The 22,134-nt window shown below is 52.3% G+C and overlaps 1 protein-coding gene across 4 annotated transcripts in view; it reads left to right on the top strand.

Annotated features, from left to right (window-relative positions):
- Window positions 1-22,134, top strand: part of YEATS2 (YEATS domain containing 2) — a 1,971,885-nt gene that overhangs the window by 785,510 nt on the left and 1,164,241 nt on the right. For 3 of the 4 annotated variants that reach the window (XM_069617830.1, XM_069617832.1, XM_069617833.1), the window contains one exon: window positions 10,669-10,776. In XM_069617830.1, the coding sequence (XP_069473931.1) occupies window positions 10,669-10,776 (108 nt within the window). The remainder of the gene's footprint in view (window positions 1-10,668; window positions 10,777-22,134) is intronic. The other variant, XM_069617831.1, reaches the window with a different exon arrangement.

The raw sequence follows: 22,134 nt of genomic DNA, 5'->3' as shown, positions 1-22,134 counted from the left end.
CTATGCTGATGCCCTGTGGAACTTACTTCAAGAAGGCCTCCAGGAGGTTCCTGAATCCACCAGAACAAAGCTTCTGGCCATTTTTTCGGAGGGAAAACTGGTTAACCAGAATGTGGTGAAGAACACCCTGGACACTGCAGAAACAGCAGGCAGGTCTCTTGCACAAGGTACTCTTCTGAAAAGACACGCATGGCTGCCTACATCGGGCTTCAGACCTGAAACTCAGGCCTCCCTCATTAATAAACCCATTGAAGAGACTAACCCCTTCGGGAAAGCAGTTGATGAAGCGTTGGAGACGGCCAAGAAGGAGCACAAGACTATTAGGTCTTTGCACCAAATTACACAAAAACCCTACTCCCAGAGGGGTAACAATTCTCGGTGGTCCTTTCGAGGACAACCCCATGCCGGTCAGAACAACTACGGCACGGGTAACTTCAACACGAATCAAGAATCCGGAAGCCCTACTTACTACCCCTCAAGGGGTCAGAAACGCGGCAAAGGTAGAGGCAGAAGCCCTAATCCCAGAGGAGCCACAGCCTCTGGGCAGAAATTACCACCAAGTCCAGGTCCCCTCCCATGTCTTCCCGGCGATTAACATCTTTCTTCAAGGCATGGGACGGGATAACTTCCAACCAGTGGGTCTTAAAGACGGCCGCCCACGGTTATTGTGTGAAATTCGCCCGACCTCCACAGTTCAGACCGCCGCGCTCCCGGCACCTTTCACCGGACCATCTGGAGATCCTGATCCAAGAGGTGGAAGCACTGCTGGGAAAGGACGCCATAGAAGCCGTCCCTATTCTTCAGGTAAATGAGGGTATTTATTCAGTGTACTTCCTTGTACCCAAAAAGGATCTCACCATGCGTCCTGTTCTGGATCTGCGCCCAACGATCAAATTTATGAAACCCCAGACGTTTTACATGGTAACACTGCAGGAGGTGATCCCATTGCTGAAGGTGATCCCATTGCTGAAACGGGGACTTCATGGCAACATTGGATATGAAAGATGCATACTTTCATATTTCAATGTTGCCAGCGCACAGAAAATACCTAAGGTTCATGATCCAGGACAGGCATTACCAATTCAAGGTACTCCCCTTCGGCATCGCCTCGGCGCCAAGGGTGTTTACCAAAGTCCTGGCAGTGGCAGCAGCACACCTGCGCAGACTATCAGTCCCAGTTTACCCTTACCTCGACGACTGGCTCATTACGGGGGACTCGTAAAAAACGCTTGTTTTTCGAACACCCAAAAAACAGTAGATCTCCTTCAGCCTGGGTTTTTCAATCAACGAGAAGAAATCCAGCTTAGTCCCCAGCCAAGTAAAACAATTTCTGGGAGCGCTAATTCGGACGGAAGATGGCATGGTCTTCCCCTCCAGCGAAAGGGTTCAGAACATGCTCTCTCAGATTCCTCAATATGTAGCCAGTCGGGAGGTGACGGTACGCAAAGCGATGCGTTTGCTAGGGATGATGGCTTCATGTATATACTTGGTTTCCAAAGCGCGGCTGTGCATGCGTCCCATGCAAGAGTGGCTCAACAGCCAGTCGTGTCAGGCTAGTGGACAATGGGAAGATCTGTTAGTTGTCTCGCCAGCCCTCGTTCTCTCTCTGCAGTGGTGGTCAAGAGAAAACCTCTTGAAGGGGAAAACCTTCACCACCACTGCAGTGGAAGCCACTCACGACAGACGCATCTCTCACGGGGTGGGGTGCTCACCTGCTTCAGCAGACAGCACACAGAGTGTGGTCCCCTCAAGTAGCGTCCAACCATATAAACCTACTGGAACTACTAGCGGTGTTCAAAGCATTGAAAGCCTTTCAGGTGCACCTGCAAGGGAAGACAGTACTGATCCTAACAGACAGCGCTACAGCAATGTATTACCTGAACAAACAGGGGGGCACTCACTCTCCAGGGCTATCCAAGCTGTCCCAAAACATTTGGATATGGGCTCTCAAACACAAGATGTTTTTGTTGTCCCAACATGTTCCAGGGGAACTCAATCTTCTGGCATACGTACTCAGCAGAGATTTTCCTCTGCCAGAAGAATACGAATGGCGATTGTACAAAGACATTGTGTCCAACGTCTTCGCAGAATGGGGTTTCCCAGAGATCGACCTGTTCGCTACTTAGGAGAACGCCCAATACCAAGACTACGCCTCCAGGTACCCCCAGAACCGATCCACGGGGAACGGTCTCTGGATAACTTGGTTCGGGAAATTTGTCTACGCTTTTCCACCCGACTCCCCTTCTAAACAAGATAGTGCACAAGATGCACCAGGAACCAGTCACCATGATACTGGTGGCCCCCATGTGGGCCCGCCAACCGTGGTTTGCTCACCTGATGGAAATGTCCCTCTCCCCACCAGTGAAGCTGCCCTGCCCGTACAACTTGTTGTCTCAGGACAGGGGGGAGACCCTACACCCATGCCCACAAACTCTGAACTTAGCAGCCTGGCTCCTGAGATCATAGAGTTTGGACACCTGCAACTCCCTCAGAGATGCATGGACATACTCAGGGAAGCGAAAAAGCCTAATACACGTTATTGCTATGCCAGCAAATGGAAACGTTTTGTCATCTGGTGCAGTTCCAAGGGCGTCAATCCCATCGATTACTCATCCTCACACATTGTGTTGTATCTAACCCACTTACTGGACTCGGGGTTAGTCTTCAATTCCCTAAAGGTTCATATGGCTGCTCTGTCAGCCTACACCACACCACATCACAACAAAAAGTATTGTGGTGGAATATACCAGTAATTAAAGCCTTTATGGAAGGGGTCAAGAGGATTTATCCTCCCATCTCTCACCAAGCCCCTGGGTGGGACCTGAATGTGGTTCTGATCAGGCTCATGGGAGCTCCCTTCGAGCCTATGCATAAAGCAAGTCTGAAAGATCTGACTTTTATAAAACAGCCTTCCTAGTGGCTATCACTTCTATCAGAAGAGTTAGCGAACTACAGGCCCTGTCTGTATTAGCCCCCTTTGTTACAGTCCACAAAGATAAGGTAGTTCTGCACACACATCCCAGGTTTGCGCCTAAATTAATTTCAAAGTTCCATGTGAACCAGTCAATCGAATTACCCACTTTCTTCCAGAACCCCACTAAGATGGCCGAAAGAAGCCTTCACACACTAGACTTGCGCAGGGCAGTCATGTTTTACCTTGAAAGAACTAAACCACTAAGGAAGACTAAACATTTCTTCGTTTCAGTGGCAGCTGGTAGAGAAGGGGATCCTGTCTCTAAATCGGCGATTTCAAGGTGGATTGTCAAATGCATCACGCTATGTTACACTCTTGCGAAGAGAGAACTGCCCTTTAAGCCTAGAGCACACTCTACTCGAGGCACTGGGGCATTCATAGCATTCATTGCAAATGTTTCTCTTGAGTCCGTTTGCAAAGCGGCAACCTGGAGTTCTGTACACACCTTTACAAAACACTATTGCCTAGACACTCATTCTAGGTCTGATTCTCAGGTGGGACAAGCAGTACTAAGACATCTTTTCTCTACTGTTCCTTCTCACAACCCACCTCCAACTCCGGGTACTGCTCACTAGTCTATTCACAGCATGAGATTCTAAGCAGATTAACAAGCATCAGAAGACATGCATTACTCACCGTAATAGCATTTCTGATGATTGTATCTGCTTAGATTCACATGCGCCCTCCCCAACTCTCCGCTCGGGGTGGAAGGAACATAGACGTCTTACTACTTTCTCTCTTTATGTACTCACTCACTATAGCCTTGGGCTCCCTCATGGCAGAAAAAATACAATCGGAGGGACCTCGGCGCGTGAGGGATTTTGGGTACTACACACGTCACGATAGGAATAGTGTTACAGACACGCCTATCCGGACGTCCCCTTTCGGTCCCCGAAAGACAAGATCCAATACTCTGCGGTTACCACTGGATGTCAGACCATATGCACAGCATGTGAATCTAAGCAGGTACAATCATCAGAAATGCGATTACGGTGAGTAATGCATGTCTTCCAATTCTACTCCCTCCCCACAAATCATAACACTGCTTTGGGAGTCTGTCAAAGATGAGGAATACGTGGGAGGACACAATCAATCAATTCGAAGAACAAGTTACTTACCCCGGGTAACGTTGTTTCGACTGGATGTTCCTCCCACGTATTCCTCATCGGCCTCCCAACCTACCCTACAGTAGAATCTCCTGTGCTATTACAGCTTCTGTTCCATCAAGGCTGAGTATGGTCACGGGTAGCTCTGCTGCAGGTGGGGGGAAAACAGAACTGAGGCCAACGGGCGCTGCGCGTGCTATATATGCCTCAGATGACATCACCCTCATGGAGGCCTTCGAGGGACATCAACTCGACGCCATTGACCCACAGCACGCGCTGCCGAATTATTTTTTTCGGAAGCAGCTCAAGGTGCACAACCAGTGTCAAAGATGAGGAATAAGTGGGAGGAACATCCAGTCGAAAGAATGTTACCAGGGGTAAGTAATTTGTTCTTCTGCATTAACAGGCGTGTTCACCTGATACTTGGCAAGATGTTTATTGGCCCCATGATGCCAAATTTTTCTGCTTGGTAATAGTACCCAAAGTTGAGAACAGAAGATAAAGGTGCTTACAAATAGGGCAATGTAATTTAATCTGTAGTCCTTTCAGTTCTACCAGACCCTCTTAATTACCATCCCTATCTTGCTTGCATTTATGCTGTTTTTGCTGGCTAGTTCTTATTTGCAATTTACACATGAGGTATTCGAGGGGATTGGGTCCTCCGAAGTATTCCATATCTATGACAGGTAATCACCACAGCTGTGCTGCTTCGGCAACTTTTTTCCCCGTATGCGTCCTGCGTCGATGCGCCGTCGTCGAGGACCTCCTCCGACGTCATCCGATGTGATAAGTAGGACGCACGACGCCCGTAGCCTCAGTTCCGTTTTATCCGCGAACGTGTTGCTTCGTGAATCTCGGTTACGCCTCGACTCTTTGGAGTTCTGTTCTTCTCGGTACTTTGAACCTGTTCGTTTTTGTGTGAAAATCCTTCGTAAGAAGATGTCTTCGACCCCGCGTCTGGGCTTCAAGAAGTGCGGGCAGTGTGGGTCCAAGATGTCGGTGACGGACTCGCACGACACCTGCCTCTGGTGCCTCGGGGAGGCCCACGACACGCATGACTGTATCGACTGCCAGTCGGTCACGTCCAAAGCCTTACGGGAACGTAAGAAGAAGTTGTCGGTAGGTTGGGTGTCCAAGCCCCGGAAGTCGAATTCTACGGGGCTTTCGACAGATGATTCGAGAGGTGACTCTCCGCGTCGTCGTCGGAAGTCTCATGGGTCTCCTTCTAGGAGTCGTTTCTTGCCACTCCTCGGCCTCTTCGAGGCATTCTCGTAAGCGCCGACAGCGGTCGTCTTCCAGGTCCTCTTCTGAGGACTCTGCCCAGCACGTCTCTTACCCCACCAGCCGTGCGACGCCGGAGGAATGGGCTTCCTTCGGGAAGAAAATGCTGGCGATTCCCGAGTCGCAGGGTACTAAGTCGTCCGCGCCCCCAAGTGGGGTCGGCCGTGAGAGGTCGAGAGACACCGCTCGCAAGAGTGGTCGGCACGAGTCATGGGAGAGGTCCCGTTCGGACAAGGGGACTCGTTCTCGACGTACCCGTTCCAGGTCCCGGTCCTCGACGCGTTCGAGACCGTGTGCACCTGTGATGTCTTCGAGGAAGACATCGACGCCTGAGGCGTCGATGGCATCGACAGGCTTTCTCGAGGCTCCGGCTCCGAGGAAGTCGTCGAAGCCGTCGACGCTCAGGTCGTCGAAGGACACGCTCGGAGCTCCGGCTTCGAGGACTGTGTCGACGCCGTCGATGCTGGCGGCGCTGCATCTGACGTCGACGCCAATTTACTCGACGCCGATCCTCTCTGCGCCGATGCCTGTTCTCTCGATGCCGGCGCCGATTCACTCGATGCCTTTCGGGGCCGGGGTGTCTGAGGTACCCCGTGGCACGGGGGAACCCCCTAGAAAGGCTCTGGTTAAGAGCAAGCACTCTCGGGTGCCTTCTTTCACCACCTGGAATATATTATGGAGGTGGATGAGGATTCTGATGGCCTGGTTCCTAGTCAGGTTCCAGATGAGATTGTCTCGGGCCATAGCCAATTTGACGATTTGAGGCAGTCACTGCATGATGCCAGTGGACTGGACACCTCTCTGGAGGTGGAGTTTTGTTGGCCTGAGCCTGGCTCTCAAGGCGATTCCTCGTACCGGCGCCATATGGCTAGGGTTTCTGAGTACTTGGGATGGTCTGCTCCCCCAGGGGAGTTTGTGCAGGATGATCTCTCGGACATCCTTGATGTTGGTCCCCCAACTGACCCGGTACTGCCGTTTCATAGGGCTCTACAGAGAAGGGTGGCAGCGGCTTGGACTGCTCCGGAGAGTCTCCTGGCAGTGGGCAGGTCCTTGTCGCGAAAATACCGTCCAGCCAGTAGCGACCCCTGCTACTTGACCAGGCACCCCACTCCGGAGAGTTTGGTGGTGCAGGTGGCCCCGGCAAAGCAGGCGTCGTACCCTACCATCCCTCCAGATAGGGACGACAAACGTTTTGATGGCTGGGCGAAGAAAGTGTTTTCTTCGGGCGGTATGGCACTTCAGGCGGCCAACTCCATATGAGCCTTGTCTCATTTCACACACACTCTGTGGAACCGTGTTGCGTTAGCTGCTGAACATATTCCCGAAGGGGACGAACGGGATGGTTTCCTTGATATGGTCCAGGATGGTAAGGATGCCATGTGTGAGTCTGTTCAGTCGTGTTTGGACATGGCTGAATGCGTCAGCAGGTCCATGGCGGCGAGCACCGTGGTACGCAGGTTTGCGTGGTTGGGGAAGTTGGGGTTTGCTCCTGATGTGCAGTCCCGGCTCCTCAACATGCCCTTTGACGGTGAACACCTTTTTGGCAGCAAGGCTGACGAGAGCCTTGAGAGCTTGCAGACCTCCAAAGCTGCAGTGAAGTCGTTGGGCGCTGCAGTTCGCCAACCTCCGCCTTTTCGTCCTAGGGGACAGCAATGGAGGGGTGTTTCCTTTCGCTATTACTCGTCCTTCAGTAAAGCGAGAGGAGCTAGTAGTCAAAGAGGCCAGCGTAGGGGTACCAGAGGTGGACGACAGGGTACCCGTGGTGCCAAGGCCGCTCGGGCAGTTGCCTCTTTGCCCTCAGGTAACGCCGCAGCCGCTACCACTCAGTCATGAGGCCATGTCCCATGGTTCGCCGGTTGGGGGAAGGCTGGCGCAGCATCTTGTAGAGTGGTGTGCCATTACTTCAGATGTGTGGGTTCTGGAGATCATAACCCACGGCTACTGTCTTCCCTTTCGGCAGAGGCCTCACGACAATCCACTAGGGAGCCTCTCTTTGAAGAGTCCGGATCCGCTCCTTTCGCAGGAAATTCAAGCCCTGCTGGAGAAAGGCACCATAGAACTGGTGCCTGTAGCGGAGAGGAACAAGGGATGGTATGCCCCTTATTTTTTGATTTCAAAGAAAGACGGGGGATTGAGACCCATCATGGACTTGCGCGGTTTGAACAAACTCCTCAGGAAGGACAAGTTCAAGATGGTTACTCTCAAGTCCTCCAGGCCCTTCAGCTTCAGGACTGGTTGGTGTCTCTCGACCTCAAGGATGCTTACTTCCATGTGCCGATCCATCCCAAGCACAAGAAGTACCTGAGGTTCGCGGTTGGCGACTCGCACTTTCAGTTTCGGGTCCTGCCTTTCGGATTGACCTCCGCCCCGAGGGTTTTCACCAAGCTCATGGTGGTGGTGGCAGCGCATCTCAGGCAAGGGGGGATTCACGTCTACCTCTACCTGGACGATTGGTTGATCAGGGGGAACTCTCCCGAGCAAGTCCTGGATCATCTGTCCGTCACCTGCCACTCCCTTCACAGGCTGGGCTTCTCCCTCAATTTTAAGAAGTCCCATTTGACGCCAACACAGCGGCTCCAGTACATCGGAGCAGTGCTCGACACTTCCCTGGGGCAGTGTTTTCCTCCCCAGGTGAGGGCTCTTCACATTCAGCAGATGGTGCACAAGTTTCAGCATGCCCAGACGCTCCCAGCGTTCGAGTTCTTGAGGTTGCTCGGCCTCATGGCATCCTGCATTCTTCTGGTGCCAGAGGCTCGCCTGCGGATGAGATCTTTGCAGTGGGCACTCAAGATGCAATGGTCGCAGTCCTCCGGCAGGATGTCGGACCCGGTTCAGGTGCCGCCCTCGGTCGCCCAGGTCCTTCTGTGGTGGGCCGTCGAAGGCAACTTGATGAAGGGGGCTCCGTTTTGGCTTCCCTGGCCGGAGGTGACGATCGTGACGGATGCATCCCTGACGGGATGGGGAGCTCATGCCAACGAGCTGACAGTCAGCGGTCGTTGGTCTTCGTCGGAGTCCAGATTCCATATCATCTGTTGGAGCTGAGGGCCGTCAGGCTAGCCCTGAAGGCTTTTCTGCCGACTGTGCGAGGAAAGAATGTCCTGATCCTGACGGACAACACAGTGGCCGTGCAGTACCTCAACAAAAAGGGGGTGGCAGGGTCACTTCCTCTGTGCAGGGAGGCGATGCAGCTCGAGTTCTGGGCCATCCAGCAGGAAGTTTCGATCTCGGCAGTTCATCTGGCCAGAGACGAAAACGTGACGGCGGACGCTCTGAGCAGGCAGAGCGCGATCTCTCACGAGTGGGAGTTGGCTCAGGAGATTCTCCTGGAGATCTTCGCCCTTTGGGGGACCCTTCAAGTGGATCTCTTTGCCTCCAGTGTCAACTGGAAGTGCAAGAGGTTCTGCTCGCGGGAATTTCCTCCAAAAAGAGCCTTAGGAGCGTTCGTGGTGGAGTGGTCATTCCCACTGCTGTACGCGTTTCCTCCAGTCCCCGTCATCCCGCAAGTGCTGCGGAGGTTACGGAAGTGGGTACCATTAAAGGTTACCTGGCGGCGCTGTCCATCTTTAAGCACTCGTCTGAAGAGTGTTCCTACTTTAAAATCCCTTTAATTTCACAGTTTCTGAAAGGGCTCACTAATGTGTTCCCTCCGTCACCTTTCCTGGTGCCCGGTTGGGATTTAAACCTTGTTCTTAAGTTTCTTATGGGTGCTCCGTTTGAGCCTTTACATTCTTGCCCTTTGAGGCTGTTAACTCTGAAAACTGTGTTTTTAGTTGCGGTTACTTCCGCTCGCAGAGTGAGTGAGTTACAGGCACTTTCAGTTAAGCCACCTTTCACTGTGTTTCATAAGGACGGGGTTGTCCTTAGAGTTCGTCCTTCTTTTCTTCCGAAAGTGGTTTCGGAATTTCATTTGCGCCAGAAGGTTGTTCTTCCGGCGTTCTATCCTCCTCCACATCCTGGTAAGGAAGAGGAAAGGCTCCATAGGCTTGATCCTAGGAGAGCTTTAAGCTTTTATGTTTCACGCATGTCCCGGGTCAGAGTGGACGATCAATTCTTTATTGGATACCCTGGAAAGCGTTTGGGACAAGCTGTGATGAAACAGACTTTGTCTCGCTGGGTTATTTTGGCCATCTCGGAGTGTTACCGCTTGGCGGGTAAGGACCCACTGGCTGGCTTGCGGGCCCATTCTACCACAGGTATGGCTGCATCTACTGCCCTGCAGAGGGGTGTTCCTATTCGCAACATCTGTGATGCAGCCACCTGGGCTTCAGTACATACATTTGTGCATCACTATTCCCTCGATTCCATCCGAGGACAGGATCTGGCCTTTGGCAAGGCGGTCCTTTGCTCTGCTATTTGATTGGCAATTCTACATTTTGATTCTAAATTCTTTCCCTCCTCCTTGCTCTGGTACGGCTTTGGGTGTCTGTCATAGATATGGAATACGTTGGAGGACACAATCCCCTCAAAGAACAAGTTACTTTCTTACCTGGTAACGTTCTTTAGATGGGATGGTCCGACGACGTATTCCATATCGCTCCCTCCCTACCTTCCCCGCTGCAGAATTTCTTTTGCGATTGCAGCTTACGTTCTGCAAGGCTTTGTGTCTGACTGGCAGTAGACTAATGTCGCACGTTCTGGGGGAAAAAACTGCAACTGAGGCTACGGGCGTCGTGCGTCCTACTTATCACATCGGATGACGTCGGACGTTGGAGGAGGTCCTCGACGACAGCGCATCGACGTCATCGACGCAGGACGTAGACGCCGAAAAAAGTTTCCGAAGCAGCACAGCTGTGGTTATTACCTGTCATAGACATGGAATACGTTGTCGGACCATCCCATCGAAAGAACGTTACCAGGTAAGAAAGTAACTTGTTCTTCTGGGTTATAGAGTCCAGGGGAGAAAGCATTTGCCTTTGCACTCTTTTAAAGCTATTGTGACATAGTTTCCAGTGCTCCACCATATGACATGGTAGAGATTTCTCAAACGTTTCTAATAGAGGGACTGAGTAATTGATTGCCAGTTGCTTCAGTTGATGAAAAACCCTTTGATCATATAGTGATAAAGGGAAGCCACTGGTCAGGGCTGCAAATTTCTCTTTTTCAGCCAGCAACACGTAGAGCGGAACCACTCCATCCATACAGTCTGTTTACGGATTCGTTTTCTTTTCAAAATTCAGTTTTTGATTTTTAGTTTTGCTATTTGCTACGTAACCATTATAAGATGCCACCCACATTTTGTGTAAATGTCTATAAATGTCTTCAATGTATAATTTATTCTTATGCAAGTGGTACATGTGTTTTATCCAGCAGGAAGACTCTTTTTTTGCAACCATGCCCCCGCTTTGTCCCATTGGAAGCCATACTAAGGTGCAGAATGCAAAGTCTGTGACAGGAGGGCTTGGCGCATTCACGAAGGTAGGCTTTGTTTTGTACCTCTAGTGTGATTGACTGCCGTTAGTTATATGGTTAAGAATGTAGCAGGAAAAAGCTAGGAAGTGTTTGTCATACATTTCTTAAAAGGTCCTCTTATTATCCAAATAACCATACAGTTTGAAGATAATTCTAAAAAGGAAGTGGGCTACTTGCAAAACAGAAATTTGGAAACTTTAGATGTTTTTTTTTCTTACAGTTTTAATATTTAAAATGTATGGCCCTACATCCTTATTCACAGATGCTCAAAATATGTAGTATATTTTAATGATGGTCTTCTCTCTCTCATGCAGGAAGAGGCACTAGTGTCTTTACAGTTCTGAAGGTTTTTCATATTTATTTTTTTAAAGTGAAAACCGTCTCAAAACCACCTCCTTCTACTTTCTATTTCCAGCTTGTAAATTGTGATCCTACGTCCATACCAGAAATTGCTTCCTACTACTCCATATTGTCTTGAGTTTATGTGGACGCCCTGTGTTTTAATACACCATCTCATCTCAAGCCATTACCCGGCCCCTGCCCATTCTCCATTTAGGTACAGTTGGTGACTCAACGTTATTCCAAAGCTTACTGATGTCTTTTGGCAAGAGCAAAAGCTACACTCGAAGCATGTGGCATATCCATTAACATATATTTCTGCAGATATGCCCTGGGGAATCAGCAGGGGGTCTTCTCTCTGCTAAAATCCCACTACCAATGATAATTCCCCAACACTTTTCTGCCAGTATGTTTCGATTTTGTTCCATCCACAGATCATAGATCATGTGAAAAAAGCTGCCCCTTCCCTTCAAGCACCTAGTAGCTACGCTCCTTCCCATTTTAAAAAGCCTCTCCTCGATATATTGTCTCTAATGAGAAGATTCAAACATTTCATGACCAGCCGTGACAAAAGAACATTCTTTAAGTAAATCATGAATTAAATGTTCCCACCTAAGAGCTCAGTTGGCTACAGCACCATCTGAACAATTGCAAGCTCCCCACGGTGGCCCCTCCCACCTCCCTGCAATTCTGGGGGCCTCCGGAACCACAGAGACATGTACCTGCATACCCACAGCAGCCTGCAGATATGGTTGAGGAGCACGATGAGACACTGCACTCTATTCAAGTGTTCCTTTGGATGTCGAACAGAAACCAGCTTATTGCCAGAGGTTCTCACCAGGAAGCATACAAAACAGGCATTCCGCTGCAACCAGATATCCTTGCAGAAGCAAAACAAAAATAGATCTGGCAAAAGCCACAGAATGTGGTGCTCACAAGCAACTTGTTCTCCATGTCCGGCGGCCCCTCCCTTACTCCTTTGCGTAGGGAGGAAAATGCACTGGATGGAATAGGTGCGAAAGTGTACTTGTACTGTGCCGTACATCTGGTCAGGCAAACCCTGACACTATACTAGCGGCTTGCAACAAACTTTGGAGGGAAATGTATACCTTTGTAGTAGATCTTGGCACTGTGAGAAGGCACTGAAAGAGAAGTGAAGTTCCGAACTGGCCTGCAGGAAACAAAAAGGCTGGCATCCGCGGCTGGATAGGTGGACACAGCCACAAGAGGAATGTGCTTGGCGATAGACCGCCGCAGGCCGGCCTAGATAAAGCCCACGAAGCTTTTGCCAGAAGTACAAGAGAATGTCGGGGCTCTGCTCTTTGACGCCCTCACACTCTTCCACTTTAGCACAAAAATGGAATTAACCCAAGAACAAACATATGGCCTTACCATCAAAAGCCTGTTCACAATCTCTAGGCCTGTTGTGAAATCTTCCTCATTGGCTCAACGTAAGGGTCAAACAACGCCTGCAGGTTTTCACAGGTTTACTGCCCCATACTCAAATCAAGGCTAAGCAGAGCCAGAAAACCGAACCTCCGACAAAGAAACAATGAGAACTGGCAAAGGATTTCTACTCACAGCGTCGTTCAAGGCTGAAAAGCATAAGGTTTGACATTCCCAAGGCCCAACAACACTCAACGCTGGTGGGTGGATGGGTTTCTCTCACCGTCCATCTAGGAAGAAAAATACTTCAGACCCCTGAACTTTATGGGTAGTGTGGAACGGGATCTGACTGATTCCCCCACTTTTGCCCCTCCACCTGCTCTCCTCCAATTTCCATTGAACCTTAGATTTCAGAAACTGCTGAAATTGGATGCCATGGAACAGATACAATTGCAAGGTCTAACCCAACGATGCATCTCGTGTTCCTTCACACTTCCCAAGAAGGGAAATGCGAGATGGAGGACTGTGATTCATCTGTTCAGCTTGAACGAATACCTTCCAATGGAGAGATTCAAGATGGTCACTCCGGTGCAGATTCTGTCCCCTCTGATGGAGAGGGATTGGTTTTGTGCGGCAGATCTGCAGAATGCCTACATGCGCATACTGATCTGGAAGCCACACAGAAAGTTACTGCTTCTCTATCTAGAACACTATCGGAATAAAATTCTGGCCTTCGGCTTAAGCACCGCACTGAGGGTATTTACCAAAGTAATGGATGAACTCATGGCTTGCTTGCAGGGATCCACATAAATCCATTCTGGATGACTGGTTGATTCATAGTTGACCGAATTTACCACCCTTGAAGGTGTGGCACTATGTAGTCCAACTGGCTTTTGCGCTGGGCCCTGCCATCTTTTCCGACAAATCAGCACTCAACCCCACACAGAGATTGCAATATATTGGCCTAAACTCGTATTATGCACAGCGAGTGTGTGCCACCAAAAGGAGCGAATACTGTGCATACACTCGGCATGCCGGAAGTTCTTGGAAAACACGCACCAGCCTCAGTAAATTTCAAGTATCTGCTGGGCCTCATGCGCCTTGGTCATTCCCCATGCAAGACTCTTAACACAGCTTCACCTCGCCCTTCATTGGTCTCAAAATTCACATCCGCAAATGGAATGGATACACATGCTAGTGTCATTGCACCATAACCTACAGTGGTGGGTGAAAATAAGCAGCCTCACAAATGAAGTGCCCTTCTCAACCCCTCCTCCTATGGTCTCAAGCCTCTTGCGTAGGGGGGTGTCATGGACTGCTGGAAAGTCCACGACCTCTGGAGTCTTAACGAATGGCTTTACCAAATAAATCTACTGGCATTGAAAGCCATCTTCCTGGATATGAAAGCCTTCCATCCCCATATTCTGGGTCATTGCGTGTTAGTCTTCACGGACGGCACAACAGTATTGTTATTTCTGATGCGTGTTAATCTGCTTAGAATCACATGCTGTGTATATGGTCCGACATCTTGTGGTAACCGCAGAGTATTGCATCTTGTCTTTCGGGGACCGAAAGGGGACGTCGGCATAGGCGTCTCTGTAACACTATCCCTATCGTGACGTGTGGTGTACCCAAAATCCCTCACACGCCGCGGTCCCTCAGATAGTTTTTTACCGCCCAGATAACTGGTCGCCCTATAGCGGTAGGGAGAGTGAAGTCGGGGTGGCCATATTGTCAAAGTATGTCTTTCCTCCTTTCCCCTCTTTTCCCTGTTGGTCTGGTCATTCTTCCATTTGGCTATGGAAAGGACTCCTTTTAGATTCTGTAGGCTCAGATGTCCTTGGAAGGACGAGCACAGGATGTGTAACGCCCGTCTCCCCCTAGAGCACGTCGAGAAGTGGTGTGCGGCGTGCAAACTCCTTCGGCCTAAGACCCTTAAGGAGCACTGTGTAAAGCAGTGGGCCGCGTATGGTATGTCACGTGTGGAACCCCCTTCCCCCACCGCCATGCCCGCTGAAAGTGACGGGGGTACTTCGGATGACCAAACGTCCGTTTTGTATGTTATAGACATTGAGGCGGACGCTTCTAGGTCCGCCACGCCTGTCCCCGACCCTTTAAGGCTTGACTTTGGTTGTGCTACAGGGACAACACCCGGCGACAGGGGCATAAAAGCGCATCGCACTAAGCACACAACCCCTACGCCGATTTCAACGTCTTCGTCGAAAAGGGCGAAAGCGCCAACAGAGCCGCCAAAAACTTCACTGGTTCCCTTGGATCGTTCAGATCCAAAGCCTTCCCCGCATGCGCAGCAGCGTTTTGCGACTGGGCAACCTAAACCAGATAAGGGCGTTACCCCGAAACCTACATGCGTCGAAGCGCGCGAGTCCGGCACTTCGATGGTCTCTAAGGCATCGGTAGGCCCGAAAACTACAGCTAGTCCTCTACCCGGAAAACCAACCGCTAGGCCCTGTAGTGCCGCGGAAGGTATTACATCTGCCAATAAATAATCGGAGCCACTGTCTCGCGACGATTCAGCTACTATCGAAAGCAGTATCGTAAGAATTATGGCGGCGGTAGGCCTTACCCCGGTTCTGCCTAAGGTTATGGGACAAGCCGCGGAAAAAATTTCGATGGATTGGATTCCCGATTCTGACGACGCTTACGAAGATTGTAGAGAGCCTCTTTCCGACACCCTGAGAGACTCCTTTCGACACAGAGAACGTCGTTTCTCCTCACGTAGGCCCATTTGGGTCCTCTAAATGGACTACAGAAAAATTTGAAGGGTGTATGGATCGGCTGGAGCAGATTATCAGTTCTTCTGATCATCCTCCCCCGAAAAGGGCTCGGGTAGACCCTAACCTTCAGATTCATGAAGATCAGTCTCAGGTTTTCCAACAGGAAGACATGGTACAGATGGACAGATATAGAGACATCAATAATGAAGAAGAAGCTTCTTTTCTGCAAAACTATGAGGAGGACCAACAGGATACTACGGACAACTGGGAGGAAACCCAGCAGGAAGGTCAGGACCCATGGACACAGCAAGATCAGGACTCTGATGTTTTGTGCCTAGACTCTCCTATGTCCACCCCGGCTTGCCAGGCCTCTCCTGTGGATGACCAAATGGCATTCAACTCCATGTTGAAAAAAGCAGCTGAATACTTTAAAATTGCCACTCAAGAGGCGGTACCGGAGCAGGATTTCGTGGAGGATATCATTAAGGAAAAACCTCAGGCGAGTCAATCCATCCCCCTCCTTAACTCTGTTAAGAGAAAGGTAGCTCCCTCATTGGTGTCACCTGCTCAAACACGAGCATTGAACCTGAGAGTCGAAAAATGATTTCGCCCTTCCCCTTCTGACCCTCTATACATCAAAGGGCACGCCATCCCAGATTCACTGGTAGTGACTACCACTTGTAAGAGGGCAGGGGTACCCCTTGCCACAGGAGAATCACCACCGGACAAGGAATCTAAGCGGCTGTATGCCCTGGGCAAACGTGTCACATCAGCAGCCGCATACACTATACGGGTTGCTAATATTCTCCAGCATGGGGTCTGGCATGGATTCACATGCTCATGAATATTCCCCATCGTCAGGCAGGGAATCCTCGGTATAGAAAAAATCAGTATCAGTTTCGTTTCTGATCTGTCTTTCTAAGTAGTAACCAATCACTGGTCTCTGGGTCATACTGCCCCCAGTCAATGACTGCCCTCTCCCTAAGCCCTGCCCCCGGCAGCCATCCTCAGATTTTTACCGCACGTTCAAGTGTTGGGAGTCCTCGTGCTGTAGCTCTCGAGCTTTTGCTGCGTTTTCGTGCTTTTTTCAGGAGATTTTCTCATTTTTCCGGTTAAATAGATCCTCAAGCTCCACCGTTTCTACTTCCGATCAACGGGGATCCGTTTCGGAGTTTCTACGCCCCTCAAGGGTGAAGATTTCGTCGAGTTATGCTTTTGGAGGATTCCAGAAGTTCCGAGGCCTACCCCGGACATGGCCCAGGAGAAAGGGAGCTCGACGCCCGGGAAGCTGTTCAGGACCTGCCCTGGATGCCAGCTTCAGAACGTTTTCAAGGAGGACGAGCATTCGTTATGCCTCTACTGTCTCCATGAGGACAAGACGCACAAGGAAAAGGACTGCGCATTTTGTGGGAGCATGTCGGAGCGGACCATGAAGGATCGCCACCTCTGTCTCGCCAACTGGTTGGAAGGTAAGAGCCCGCCAGGCGAGAAGGAGAAAAAGAAGTCCAAGCGGTCTTCTAAGTCCTGTGAGGGTGCTCCGGCGACGGGGGCCCAACAAAAGGCTAAGCACCGCGAGTCCGCGGGCACCGGGAGCGCCGAACGGTTGGGCTCCTTGGCTGCCAGGCAGGGCGCATCCTCCCCGGCGCCATCGACCACGAGCCAACGCTCTGGCTCGGGTAAGAGGAATTCCGAGAACCCGGCAAAGCTTCTGTAGAGGCCCCGGTCGATCTCAAAGATTCTGGCAGAGGGGGAGCGAGGTTTGGACCATTCCCCAAAGGTGAAGGCCCCAGGTGTACAGAAGGTGACGTTGGCCTTAATTCACCCTGCTAAGACCTCGATTGAGGATGTCGCTGCGGCCCTGGCTCAGCCTGTGGAGGCTACACCAGTGGAGGCGCCCTCAGGTACCAGAGTCTCTCTGCCACCGCGGAGGGAGTCGTCTTTCAGGCCCATCGAGAAGACCCCCACGAAGTCCTCGTTGGAAAGGGTGGGGGAGGGGTTGTTGGCCGTCGTGGATACGGACACGACCACTGAAGAGGAGCTCATCCAAGTCATGGAGGAGGCCCAGCCCATCGGGAGGGATCCCGACAAGGGTGACGACGAGGGCGACGGTGACGCAGACGAGGCTCCTCAAGAGCCCTCGCTCCCGTCGTTTCCGGTGCCGCAGGACACCTCGGCAGCCATTTTGTCAGCCATCCAGTCCTTATACTCGGAGATAAGGACTAGGTTGCCCTTCCCCCGATGGAGGTACCTCGGCCAGACCCGACGGGGGAACCGGAACCAGGACCTTCGGAGAGCCCACCACTTAAGAGGTGGACGACGCATCCTAGGCCTCCTCTCCTGCCTCTGTGGCCTTCTCTGCCTTCCCCCCGGTCCACTAACCACGGGGATGATACAGGCATGGACACGACTACGACGGGTACGGATGATGATGGCGGCGACGACGGGACGTGTCCCCCGTCGCCCCCTGCCCGGGCGTCCCCGCCCGACGAGATTGGATCCTTCCATGCTATGATTTCCAGGGCATCCGAGCTCTTCCAGCACTGCCCCGAAGAAAAGAAAAAGGAAGGAAGGGTTCCTTTACCAACGACGCAAGGCTAAAAGGAAGACGGTCCTCGCCATACCGCTTCTTGATGACATCTGGGATGAGGGGCTCGCCCTCCTCAAGAACCCTGCCACGGCTCCTGCGAAGAGGGACTGGTACAAGAAGAAGTACCGGGTCCCCGACGCTGCCCCCTTGTGCCTTAGGGCGCAACCTGCCCCGGATTCGGTCGTTTCGGCGGCGGCCAAGAAGAAAGCGGGGGGGCATCGGCCTCGACTTCAACCTCCCCGCCGGACGGTGAGGGTAGGAGGCTGGATGCGATGGGACGACGGGTCATCTCATCTGCAGCGACGACCATCAAGGCGGCCAACGCCCTGGCCATCGTAGCCCGCTACGACAGGGAGTTATGGTTCAAGATGGCCCCTCTGTTGGACTTCCTTCCGGACGCCAAGAGGACTGAGGCCCTGGAAATATTACAGGAAGGTGAGATTGCCTCGGACCACGCCGTTACGGTGGCTACGGACATCGCTGACACCGGTTTCCGTCAGTTGGGCAACGGCGTTTGCCTGAGACGACGAGGATGGCTCAAGGCGACGGATTTCCGCCAGGACGTACAGACCAAGGTTTTGGACATGCCCTTCGATGGTAACAACCTTTTTGGCAAGGCGGTTGATGAGTCCCTTCAGGCGATCAAGACGGACACGGAGACGGCCCGTGCACTGGGTGTGCTCCAACAGCGACAGCTGTCCTTTCGGAGCTCCGGAGGCAGACAGGGTGCCTCCAAGGGAGCCGGCAGCAGCTCCTCTACGTACCGTCAAGCGGCAAGATCTTCGTCGCAGGAGGCCTACAGGGGAGGCGGCAAGTCGGGTGGATCCCGCCGTCGTCGCCAAGGTGGTCAAGGAGGCAAAGCGGCCTCCAAGCAAGATTGAACCGACCGTCGGGTCGGGCCCCCTCCGAAGCACCCCGCTGGGAGGCCGGCTGATGAAGTTCGTCGGCGTGTGGGAGTCCATCTCCACTGACAGTTGGGTGATGGACGCCCTGGCCCTGGGGCACGCCCTCGAGTTCCACAAGAGGTGCCCCCGCATTCCTCCCGTGGCCAGGAAGGAAAATCACGTCCCTCAACTGCTGTTGGAAGTAAGGGCGATGCTCAGGAAAAGTGCCATCGAGCTTGTTCCAAAGAGGCTTCGGGGCTCCGGAGTTTACTCAAGATACTTCCTTGTAAAGAAGAAGACAGGAGGATGGCGTCCCATCCTGGACCTGCGACGACTGAAAAAATACATCAAGGCACAGAAGTTCCGGATGGTCACCCTCCAGCACGTGCTGGGACAGCTGGAGGAGGGCGATTTCCTGTCATCGTTGGACTTGGAGGATGCATACTTCCACATCCCTATTCTAAAGAGACACCGAAAGTTCCTCAGGTTCGTGGTCAAAGGGCGGCACTACCAGTTCAAGGCCCTCCCGTTCGGATTAAAATCGGCGCCCAGGGTGTTCACCAAGTGCCTAGCACTGATGGCGGCGCTGCTGCGCCTGCAGGGGATCCATGTCTACCCCTACCTGGACGACTAGCTCATACGGGCAAGGACAAGGGAGCTCGCCGTGGAATACACTGCGAAGACCGTCCAGCTGCTCATGGACCTGGGGTTCTCCAACTTTCCAAAATCCCACCTGGTCCCGTCGCAAGTCGTCCTGTTTCTGGGAGCACAGCTCGACACAGTGGCGCGGCGGGCCTCACCGTTGGATGAAAGGATAAGGACCATCCTGGGAAAGGTGCAACGTCTCCTGGCCACAGACGTGGCCAGAGTGAGGTCTATCAAGTCCCCCCTCGGAATGATGTCCTCCTGCATTTATCTGGTGCGCCACTGCAGACTTCGGATGCGGCCCTTGCAAGAATTCCTTGACGCCCACTGGATCCAGACGACGGGCAGCTTCGAGGACAGGATCCCGCTCGACGAAGCGTTCCGTCAGGCGATACGATGGTGGGGTGTCCGCTCTCATCTGACAGCGGGAACGGGTTTCCTAGCCCCGGCCCACCAGGTGACGACGGATGCCTCCCCGGAAGGTTGGGGAGCGCACACTGGGGGTCTCCACGCAATAGGCCTTTGGCTCCCGGAGGAGAAGACTCTCCACATCAACATCTTGGAGCTCCGTGAAGTGTTCTGGGCCCTCAGGTCCTTCCTTCCGTCCCTCAAGGGCAAGGTGATGAGGATCTTCACCGACAACACCATCACAATGTTTTACATTCGGAAGCAGGGCGGAACCAGATCCCCTGCCCTATCCAAGGAAGCCCAGGTTCTGTGGCATTGGGCCGTCGCCCAAGGGATGTTTCTGGTACCCTTTCATCTGGCAGGGATAAAAAACACCACCGCTGACTCACTCAGCAGAGAGCTGCGCTCGTGCCACGAGTGGGAACTGCGCCAGGATCAAGTGGACCGACTCTTCCGACGATGCTGCAAACCCCAGATCGATCTCTTTGCAACGGCGGCGAACTCCAAGTGCCGGAGGTTCGCCAGCAGGTTTCCCCAACCGAGGAGCATGGGCGATGCCTTCTCGTTCCCTTGGGACGGCCTGTTCCTTTATGCGTTCCTGCCGTTGCCGTTGCTACTCCGGCTCGTCAACCAGCTCAAGAGGTCCCGATGCAGGATGATCCTCATCGCACTGGCGTGGCCGAGGCAGATCTGGTTCCCGGACCTTCTGGACTTGTCAGAGTCCACACCAGTCAAGCTGCCGACGGACGCGGATCTTCTCTCCAGAGAAGGAGGCTCCATTCTTCATCACGAACCAGAGTCGCTGAACTTGCAGGCCTGGCTCCTGCACCACTAGAGTTTGGAGGATACGACATCCCGGCCGACTGCAGAGAGGTTCTTGCGAAGGCCGAGGCATCCTCAACTCTCAAGTGCTACGGACACAAATGGAAGAGGTTCTCTGTCTGGTGCCGTGCACAGAAGATTAACCCTCTGCGGATTACGGCCCCTCAAGTATTGCCGTACCTATTGTCCTTGGCCAAGGCTGGGCTGTCTCACGCTTCCATCAAGGTACATCTGGCTGCCATCTCACATTACACCAGAACTACAGGACGGGCGTCCTTGTGGTCTCATCGACTAGTGAAGGAATTTATGAAAGGGCTGTTCCGATCATTCCCGCCGGTGAAGGCCCCTGCCCCGGCGTGGGAGCTCAACGTGGTGCTGACTAGGCTCATGGGGGGGCCCCATTCGAGCCTATGCATTCAGTGCCGTTGAAGTTTCTGTCGTGGAAGACAGCATTCCTCGTGGCCATCACCTCTGCACGACGAGTGGGAGAGATCCAGGCCCTGTCTTGCAAGCCTCCATACTTGACTTTTTTTTTTCACGACACAAGGGTGGTGCTAAGGACGCACCCCTCCTTCATGCCCAAGGTGCCGTCGGACTTCCACCTCAACGAGCCCTTGGTGTTGCCAGTTTTCTTCCCGTCGCCTTCATCACCGGCTGAGAGGACTCTGCACTCGCTGGATGTAGCTAGAGCGCTGAAGTTCTATGTGGACCGCACAGAGATTTTTCGGAAGACATCACAGCTGTTTGTGAACTTTGGATCTGGGAATCAAGGGAAGGCTCTCTTGAAGACTTCCATTTCCAGATGGCTCTTCGGCTGCATTATGCACTGTCACCGGTTGGCAAACCGACCGTTGCCAGGCCGTCCGAGAGCCCATTCGACCAGAGCGATCGCTGCTACTACGGTGTTCCTGTCTGGTGTGCCCCTGCTCGACATCTGCAGGGCTGCTACGTGGAGGTCGACGCACACCTTCACGAGATTCTACTGCGTCGACCGGGATTCCAGGGAGGAGTCCAGAGTCGGCCAGGCATTGCTGCGCAACCTGTTCGCCTAAGGTGAGCCTGATGAGGAGGTAAGAGTTGCTTAATGTTGAGTTGTTGTATTGCTTGATATTGAGCCTTTTGCCACCTCCCGTGGTTGTGCATGTGTATACTGCTATGTATTCTTATATTCATGAGCATGTGAATCCATGCCAGACCCCATGCTGGAGAAGGAACAAGTTACTTACCTGTAACTGTTGTTCTCCAGCATGGGTCTGGCATGGATTCACATGCGAACCCTCCCGCCTACCCCTCTGCGGCTCTTCACTTGGTCATACTGCCACTTCACGTGCTACCAAATCTGAGGATGGCTGCCGGGGGCGGGGCTTAGGGAGAGGGCAGTCATTGGCTGGGGGCAGTATGACCCGAGACCAGTGATTGGTTACTACTGAGAAAGACAGATCAGAAATGAAACTGATACTGATTTTTTTCTATACCGAGGATTCCCGGCCTGATGACGGGGAATATTCATGAGCATGTGAATCCATGCCAGACCCATGCTGGAGAACAACAGTTACAG

This window comes from Ambystoma mexicanum, chromosome 10 (genome assembly GCF_040938575.1).
Source record: "Ambystoma mexicanum isolate Mex_15411 chromosome 10, UKY_AmexF1_1, whole genome shotgun sequence".
Lineage (NCBI taxonomy): Eukaryota > Metazoa > Chordata > Amphibia > Caudata > Ambystomatidae > Ambystoma > Ambystoma mexicanum.
Note: the sequence above shows the minus strand (reverse complement) of the source record. Positions and strands in the feature narration are given on the sequence as shown.